Source organism: Monopterus albus, unplaced genomic scaffold, assembly GCF_001952655.1.
Source record: "Monopterus albus unplaced genomic scaffold, M_albus_1.0 scaffold41.1, whole genome shotgun sequence".
In the NCBI taxonomy this organism is placed as follows: Eukaryota; Metazoa; Chordata; class Actinopteri; order Synbranchiformes; family Synbranchidae; genus Monopterus; species Monopterus albus.
Genome location: NW_018127921.1, coordinates 2,432,609 through 2,440,970, shown reverse-complemented (window position 1 = coordinate 2,440,970; position 8,362 = coordinate 2,432,609). Strand labels below are relative to the sequence as shown.

Below are 8,362 nucleotides of genomic sequence, written 5' to 3'. Positions count from 1 at the left end.
AAATAAAGCACAGTTCATTTTCAGTTGTGAGGAACCTCTGTCACCTACCTGTAGCTAGAACAATGCTGCGATACTTCTTATACCTTGATTCTTCTGCTTTTTAGCTTTTGACCGTGTGATCTGTGTGTTGTTCAGGTTCTGCTTATGGAGTATCTTGATGTGAAGAACAGTCGCAGTGCCACGGAGCCGTCGGCTCAGCTCTCTTATGCCAGTACTGGCAGTGAGTTTGCTGCCTTTTTTGCGAAGAAGAAGCCACAGCGTGCCAAGCAGTCTCTTTTCAAGTGAGGATCACACTCTTCTCTCTGTGTTGTGTTTGTCCAGATATAAAGGGTTTCTCTGAAGATAAAAAAAAAAACAAAAATCAAGTCATCCTGTATATAAGAGATATGTTTGGGCAGTATCATCTTGACAGCATTTCAAAACATCTTAAATTTAAATATCTGAAAAGGCTGAAAATGTATTTAAGGTTACATTAGTCAGCTTAACATTCCAAACTAACGTCACTGGGCCACATTCACCAACCGTTCTTAAGAATAAATTTGTTTGTAAAACCCACATTCACAAACATTCTGGCTTTCACCAATGTTTTCTTATCTGGGATATCACACTTACGCACATTTGGGTGCTGACATTTGTAGTTATTTTGTTTTCTTCAGTTCTACCGTTATATGTTATAAGTATGTAAATAATGTAATGTAAATTAGAATAATGGTTTTGTCATTATTAGTATTTTTCTTATGTTTGTTTTGTTGTCTCAGGTTTGAGTTCCAACCATCTTTTTAATTCATCAGTTGTGCTCCCTTCTTCTTATACAGTGTTCACTGAACGAGTAAGGGCATCCCATGCATCTTTTTTGTTTTATTTTATGTTTGGAGTTCGTTGCTCCACCGTCTTTAGATTTTCTGTGTAGCGTTCCTGGCTTTTTCAACTTCTCTTTTCTGTTGATGTGCGACTCTTGTATGCACACATCTCTACAGTTCATGCCCTTTTATGGGCACTGTTGGAGTTGAATCATTTTAGCTGTAACTGTAGATTTTTTTAGGACCTTTCTTAAGAACAACCTACGAAGTAATTTAAGAAAACGCTTAGGAAGACGATGGTGAATGTGGCCCATTGGTGTTTGGAATATTTTCCTGTAGCATCCTTTTGAAATGCATATTGTACTGTTGTGTTGTGTGCCCACTTGTTGAACCCTTTGTGTTTTTTTTTTTTAGGTTTGAATCATCTTCCCATGCCATCAGCATGAGTGCCTACTTGAGAGAGCAGAGACGAGAACTCTACAGCAAGAGTGGGGAATTACAAGGTGAGCATAGGGATGCACTGAGGAATGGAGGGCTGGAATTGACACAGTGGGGGAACAGAATACTCCTGGCCAACTGGAATAGTGGATAGATAGCAAGATGAAGGGACAGGAAAAGAGTAAGTAAGTATGGAAAGTATTAAGAGAACAGTGAAAAAGTGGGACAATGACAGAGAAAGTTAAAGGTGTGACGGTTGAGTAAAAAAAAAAAGACCAGAATAGAACAGAAAAAAATAGAGACCTACTGAAAAGACAGATGGAGGCATGGTGGGGCAGTGGTTGGAGCTGTCACCTCACAGCAAAAAGGTTCCAGGTTCCGCTTTCTGTGCAGAGTTTGCTTGTCCTCTCTGTGCCTATGTGGGTTCTCTCCGGGTACTCCAGCTTCCTGCCACAGTCCAAAGACATGCAGCTTAGGTTGACTGGCGACTCTAAATTGCCCGTAGGAGTGAGTGTGAGTGTGTGGTTGTTTGTCTGCATATCAACTCTGTGATATACTGGTGACCTGTCCAGGGTGTACCCCGCCTCTCCAACACCACCCGCACGACTCTATTCAGGATGAGCGGTATAGATAATGGATGGATGGATGAAAAGACAGATACATGAGTGGAGGGATTATGAAGAAACAGCAAACAAATGTGTGTCTTTCCTTGCTGGAGACATGAAATGGAGAGCATAATTAAGAAAAGGTGCAGGAAGGGCATGTTGCAGGTTGAGAAGCTAGACTTAAGAATGGCAGGAAACAATAGTGTGGAGAGGGAAAATGCCATGGAGAGACTGACAAGAGGCAGAGAGTAGGGTGACTTTGCAGAATCTGCCTACAGGGAGAGGCCTTGAAAACCTCTCACTGACACATTCACACACAAAGGAGCACAGTGAGTGAGCTACACAGCCAGACCCTGGAGAGGCTGTTGTACTGCTCCTACTTCTTCTGTATCTCTCTCTCTGGCTCTCTGTTCCTCTGTCTGTGACCTTGAGGTTTCAATCAGCAGTGCTTGACAGTGCTGTCTGTCTGCTTGTGTTCCCCATTTTCACAGCCAGCTTTTAAATGACATTGCTTGGGTAAGATAGAAAAGGTAAAAGATGAAGCAAGAAAATAATTGTGAAGTTCTTTTGATCTAGAGAGACTACTCCACAATATGTGCTAAAATTATCCTATCTGCATAACTAATTTTGACTATCGAGAGTAAACTATTTAAATAATTCAGTGTTAATTAGGCTTATGCCTGACTCCAGAAAACATTTCAATGCAGGATGTAGTCCTTTTATTTCACAAAATATGCCACTCTTACAATAGCTATCTGTAAATGTATGCAAAAGGTACTAACCTCCACCCATACCCCACCCCTCGCTCCAACACAAAAAGAACAGCACTGATTAACTGTGTATAAAGCAGAAAAAAAACCCAAATGTTCTTCAAATAACAACTCTTTTTTTTTCTCCTTCCATCTGTCAGCAGCTGGGAAAGAAGGGGAAAAATGTTTTTTGACTAGCTGAATGCCTCGGAGCATTTATAGGGAGATGAGATTTCTCTGCACTTTCATTTCACCTGTCACAATGCGTAGCACTGGCCACAAGCCCAGGCCAGGGCCTGAATGGTTACATAAAGAGATTGCAGGAGTAAGAAATCATTTAGAAAGTGAAATAAGTTGACTGTGATGGAGGGAGGGGAAGATGGAGGGAGGGAAGGAGGGAGGGAGAAGAAGGTTAAAAGTCATTGTTTTCATCAGGGTCCAGTGAAGAAGCCATTAAGAGATTTCTGAAGGAAGAAATTAGAAAAATATGTACTGAGATGGTATGGAAAGGGACCTTTTCTCTCTCTTCAAATTAAACTTACTGTAGGGATGGAAGGACAGGAAGAGTGTTAGAAATGAGAGATTGAGTTGATGAGTTCTTCTAGCTGTGGGATTACTCAACAGTTAAAGTTTAGTCATGTGTGTCTCTTATTCTCTCTACTTGGAGTTTCTTAAACTCTTTGTTTTTTTTTCTCAGTGGTCTGCTTCAAGTCAATATTGTTATTAACTCAAATGCTCACCAACGCGGACTTGGAAGTAAAAGTTTGATTGTTCCTTTTAAATCCAGCCATGGAGAGTTAACAAATGCATAAAAATGGTCATGCTCACTAAACAGAGTACAAAGTCATAACTCCACATGCTTTTGTAGTGTTTTCAGGAACTGCTGCATTTTTGCACTTTTTTGAGTGATTCCTTCTATGTGATCGTACCAGTATAAAATTCATTTTTAGCTCTGAAAGGTTATAGCAATGATTTTCTAGCCTATCTACGTTCACATATTTCTAATGAGTTTGAAATTAATCTGTAATTTCTGTAATTTATGTCTCCTGAGTGTTGTATGGACCTGCCATATATCATTACACTCATACACACAGGCACTTAGTCACATGCTGCAAACACACAGAGGGACCTAATTGCTTGGCTTCTCCACTGAAGCACGTCTCCTACACTTCAATTAATCCAATGCTTCATCTAAAGACTTTATTACAGCTCCATATGTAGGCACATCTGGAATATGTGTTCTGAAATTCATGCAGTGAGAGTACTGGCGAGAGTATGAACAATATATACTGTTCATATACACAGCACATCCTCAGCTGTCTTTCCCAATGTGTAAATATTGTTTTAGGGTGTGTTTGTATCCTCAGCAACCCCTGCTTTAGAATCACAGAGCCTCATCCAGATTCATTGTCATTCCCTGTGAGTTAATGATGAAAATAAGTTTTCCAGCTATAGCATGCCCCTATATTCCTCTACACGTCTCCCAACAGCTAGATTTGTACGTTCTCACATTGTGTTTTTTTTTTTTTATTGCCTCTCTGTTGTGTGTTGGCAGCAGATGACTCGTTGTGCCCCCGTGGTCATCTGGGAGGTGAAGTGTGAATATATCTCAATAACTACTGCAGTCTTGAATCACGCTGAGCCAATAATTCATTTACAGCCTTTTTTGATTTTATTTCTCTTTGTGTTGGGGCTGTTCATTGTGTTTCATGTGATATTGCCTTGCCCCAGGGCACGTTTGAAGTGACAGCCTCCCCTGCCCCCCCATATGACAGCCATATACAAAGCCTGTCTATTACCACACGCTTGCCCTGGTTAGCAAACATGCACCCTTCAGACTTCCCTGGTTCCCTGCAGACACACAGGATACATTCCCATTTCTAAATGACTTTATTACAGCTCCATATGTAGGAACATCTGGAATATGTGCTCTGAAATTCATGCAGTGAGAGTACTGGCGAGAGAGGGAGTTTTTCCTCCCCACTGTCACCAATTGCTTGCTCAAGGGGGATTTGTTGGGTTTTCCCTATGTAATAATATTGATAACAGTAAGGTCTAGACCTTACTTTGTAAAGTGTCCTGAGATGACTTTTGTTGTGATTTGGTGCTATACAAATAAAATTTGATTTGATTTGAGTTAAATGTTTCCTAAGATGGATTCATAATCAACTTGGTTCCATCTCTGTTTCACACACACCCTACTTTCCTTTGGATATTCAAATGAAACTTTTCACACAGTGTCCGGCAAACAAAACAGTCTGGCTGAGTTCTCTGTGCAGGCAGTTTTGTTATAAACAGCTTTCCTTCTTTTTGTTTATATGTAATAGCATTGTGTTCTCACAAGGGAGCAACGGGGAATGGGGGAGGAGGAAGAGAGTGGCTGCTGGAGGCAGCCAAAAGTGGTTTCCTTGTCAGGCTGATTTGTACACCCCAATAGGGAGGAGAGGAAGAAGAGGTGCAAATGGAAAAATGTTTACTGATAGACACGAGGGCGGAGGTGCTGGTGGGTAGAATATCTGGCAGATGTTGATAGCCATGTGTTCACAGAAGAGTGTGCGGGTTTGTAAGGTAAAAAAGCAGAAGCAGCATGTTCCAGCCAAACTGGGATTATGATTGCTGGGGATAAAATGTACTATGTTTAGGGGAAGGTCACTTTTCAGGAACCCTTTGACCTTTCAGAATGGTAATGGGGTCATTAGAGGAGGTTTTTGAAGAGCCGCAGCACCCCCATTGACTCAAAAACAACATACTTCATTTAGTTAGCTCTTCAGGAAAAGAAACTTATTTTCCAGTTTTAATCTTTCTCTCAGGCAAACAGTCATTTTCAGATTAGTTCTTCACTCTTATGTCACACTTCAGAAGGACTTTATCCATAATATTGTAATATCACCTAATTTTTTTATCATATTTTTTCCTAAGTATTTTTTCTTTTCATTTGTTGGCAGAATTCAAGGATAATGGTTGTTCACTTGTGGAGTAATCAATACTTGCCTTCCATTGACCTTACAAATGTGATTCATCATATTCATAAATGAAACCCAAGATGGAATTTAACTATGTGAGTAAAAAAGTCAATAGGACTTTATAGGATTATAATGCTCAGCTGTGATTGGTAATCCTGTCTGTTATTTGTATTTCTTTCCTCAACTACTTGTTTTACTTCTTGTACCTTCATGCTCCCTTATGACTTAATGTTTTATGCTTTTTGGTTTTAAATTTCTCTAGCTCTTTGCCATTTGAAGATTGACCTTTGATTAGATTTGTGTGTGAATGTGTAGATCCGTTCATAAATCCAGGCAAATGAAGTCTTGTCAAAGCAAGCAATGTATTTGTTCATATCTTCTCACCATAAGTAAATATCAGTCATATCATTTAAACAAATTCAGTATTTACCATTTTCTGGTTTTCAATGACTGCGTAATATGTGAACAAGCACCATTTTTTTCAGGATGCTTGGTTTTTTTGCATAAGCATCTCATTTAATTTGACTCGGCAGAAAGTCCTCAGACAATTCTACACTTTTAACTATAAAATACTTTTTTTTCCATTCAACCTAAAGTCATTTTCCCCAAATGTGTTTACATTTTTCAGTGTGCAAGAGATTAAATTTGATAGACATAAAGGAGGCGATATTATAATAACTCAGAACTTTGTAGCACATTTTTGAGAAATGTCTCAAACATAATCTTAGTATGAGGTTTGAGGAAATTTCATGAAATACATTTTGCATGTAGTAAAGGAACCTTAAATAAAAAAAAAATAAAATAAAAAGCAATAAAAAGCACTGCTTTTTATTGAATTATCTTTTGACAAAAGGAAGACTACAAACGATAGATTAACATGGTAAAGTCTGTTCTGTATAGAAAATATCATCAGGGTCACTATTTATATTTTTAAAAGTGTTCCTATTCTAGTGTTAAAGTAGTTAAGTACATTTACTCATTTACTGTACCTAAGTACAGTTTTGACTATCTGTACTTTGAGTATTGTCAATTTATGCTATTTTATACGTTAACTTCACTACATACATTTTAGAGCCAAATATTGTACTTTTTGCTTCATTACATTCATTTTATAACTTTAGTTGCCAGTTACTTTTCAAATCCAGATTAATACAGAAAATGACAGCGTAATAGTAATATTTTATTAATCTCCAGTGGAAAATTCACTTCCAACCCAGCAGTAAATCACATTATAAGAATATAAGCTACTTAAACCTAGCCCCACCCATCCGCTCTTATAAGCTGCAACATTAAATGTGATGTACACACTAAAGCATCAGTATCTATAATCCAATAATAAATGCTCCATTCTGCATAATGAGTGCTTTTACTTTTAGTGCTTTAAGTATGATTTTTTGCTAATACTTTTGCACTTTTACTTAAGTAACATTTTGAGTGTTGTGTTACTTTTAACAAATACTTTTTGCACTGTGGTAAGGCTACTTTTACTTAAGAAGGGGATCTGAGTACTTCATCCACTGTCTTATTTTATGTAGAACGTTACCCAAGAAGCTGAGTGATGTGAAGAGGCACATCACTTCATTAACGTATGTTGATTTCATACTTACAGATGTGGAGGTGTGTGAATGCTGCATAACATTTGCATGCCAAGTTATGTCATATATGACATGTACAACAGGCTGTAAGTTAATGACATGTTTTAACTGAGTCTGTACCACTGTACATTTAAGGAATGTCACTAGAAAATGATGTTTTCTTGCTCTGGTGTCAGATCTTTATGATTTCCTTGTTCCAGCAGCGACATAACTAGGTTTGTAGATAAAATGCAAGGTATCTTTGTTACCTGACAGGCCATTACTATAAAAGGCCTTTATTTGTGTTCAGCATGAAAGCAAATTTGGAACAGCTCTGCATATTGTGGAAAACAGACACACTAGTGCAGATGTCCTTGCTCCCAGGAGTTATTTTGTATTTGTTAACTTCAGCAGATCATGTTCAATTCGCCCATACATAGATTTCAACAAGGCTGATGCTAACTGTTAAAAAAACATTAGAGATGTGATTTACCTCTTCCTCCAAGACAAACAGTTGCTTCAGAAAGTATTCTGATCATTATGCTGCTGCAGATTTTTGTCATAAGTATAGATTGATAGTCAAAAATGGCAGTTTTATGCATTTAAAATTACATCTACAACACAATGTGTGTGTGTGGGGGGGGGGAATGAAGGGGCCTGAATACTTTATGAATAAAATGTAAATGTATAGTGTTAGATTCTCATCTCCTGCAGAACCAGTGAATGAATTGCAGTAATCTTTACAGAACTGATTTCAGCACATTGCACATAGCATCTTTAGAATCAGAATCAGCTTTATTGGCCAGGTGTGTGAATTTGACCAGGGGTTTGACTCTGGTACAGCGGCTCTCAATGTGTACGTACATATATATGCAAGTATTGCACTGAGGGTTATTGACCAGACATACTCTCGTGGGCTAGGCATTAATCAGAGTAATGGCCCGAGGGACGAAACTGTCCTTGTGCCTGGTTGTCATGGTGCACAGTGACCTGTAGCGCCACCCAGAGGGGAGGAGTTCAAACCGATTGTGTCCAGCTTGTGAGGGGTCTGCAGAAATCCTCTCCACCCTCCTTTTGACCCGTGAGGTGTACAGGTCCTCCATGGAGGGCAGGCTCACACCAATGACCTTTTCTACAGTCCTGACTGTCCACTGAAGTCTGTACTTGTCCTGTTTGGTTGCTGAGCCAAACCAGACAGTGATGGAGGTGCAGAGAACAGACTCGATGATTCCT

At 38.9% G+C, this 8,362-nt stretch overlaps 1 protein-coding gene across 1 annotated transcript in view; it reads left to right on the top strand.

The window, feature by feature from the left end:
• The window catches only part of exoc4 (exocyst complex component 4), a 133,603-nt gene that overhangs the window by 29,284 nt on the left and 95,957 nt on the right, over positions 1-8,362 (top strand). The window contains exons 9-10 of the mRNA XM_020599515.1: positions 136-281; positions 1,215-1,303. Of these exons, the coding sequence (XP_020455171.1) occupies positions 136-281; positions 1,215-1,303 (235 nt within the window). The remainder of the gene's footprint in view (positions 1-135; positions 282-1,214; positions 1,304-8,362) is intronic.